This window comes from Wasmannia auropunctata, unplaced genomic scaffold (genome assembly GCF_000956235.1).
Source record: "Wasmannia auropunctata unplaced genomic scaffold, wasmannia.A_1.0 LD317640.1, whole genome shotgun sequence".
Classification (NCBI taxonomy): Eukaryota; Metazoa; Arthropoda; class Insecta; order Hymenoptera; family Formicidae; genus Wasmannia; species Wasmannia auropunctata.
In genome coordinates this window covers 1-737 of record NW_012045250.1, presented here as the reverse complement: position 1 = coordinate 737, position 737 = coordinate 1, and the positions used below count along the sequence as shown (strand labels likewise).

At 26.6% G+C, this 737-nt stretch overlaps 1 protein-coding gene across 1 annotated transcript; it reads left to right on the top strand.

Moving 5' to 3' along the window:
• The first annotated feature begins 6 nt into the window (after positions 1-6).
• LOC105460693 (venom allergen 3-like) lies at positions 7-729 on the top strand. Its single transcript, XM_011707192.1, has 3 exons — positions 7-55; positions 151-283; positions 562-729. The coding sequence occupies exons 2-3, from the start codon at positions 174-176 to the stop codon at positions 704-706; spliced, it is 255 nt and encodes an 84-aa protein (XP_011705494.1). The 5' UTR covers positions 7-55; positions 151-173; the 3' UTR covers positions 707-729.
• The last annotated feature ends 8 nt before the right edge of the window (positions 730-737 follow it).

Here is a 737-nt window from a genome sequence, read left to right as displayed (position 1 = left end):
GCACAGAGATGGGCCAATCAGTGTATTAAATATTATGACGACTGTAGGAACATAGGTGAGTAATAATTTATGCAATTACATTTGTAATTCATAATTCTATTAAATATAACACATAATATATTTATTACCATAATAAATATCATCGCACAGAAAGATTCGAAGTTATCCAGTATATGGTCTGGAAATCCTCTATGAATGAAAATGAGTTCACTTTAGAAGACTTGTTGGAAACATCGTATAATAATTTAATTGAACAGGGAAGATGTAATTTTTTCGCATATCCGTAAGTATTTCAAATATTAGATATTCTAGCATATTATACACACGGTGTGTTAATGAATATGTATTTTAAATAATAGATTTATAAATTAATTTGCAGAAATCCTTTTGACGTTAAAAATTCTAAATGTTCTAAATATCAAGTAAAGAGAAGAGATATTTGTGAAAAAATTTTATCAATTTAAATAATTTTTTAAAGTACATCTACGCAATATATATTCATTAAATATAAGAAAATTTTATAATAACATAATTTTATTTTTACAAAATGATCTGTATTAGGGATATTGTACACAAAATGGAAGATTTGACTTATGATCTCTGGGCTAACATGACGAAGGTCGGGTGCGGACGAATAAAGTTTAAGGAACCAAACGGCTTGACTACGCATCATGCAGTTTGTAATTTTGCTCAACGTAATATTTAGAAAAAAAATGTATAAAATAACATAAAGAAGT

What these genes read in the sequence shown, in the direction of transcription:
- LOC105460693 (XM_011707192.1), top strand. Translation starts at nt 174, where the DNA reads ATGGTCTGGAAATCCTCTATGAATGAAAATGAGTTCACTTTAGAAGAC. An exon ending in TGTAATTTTTTCGCATATCC is followed by an intron (nt 284 to 561) that starts GTAAGTATTTCA and finishes GATCTGTATTAG; the next exon opens with GGATATTGTACACAAAATGG.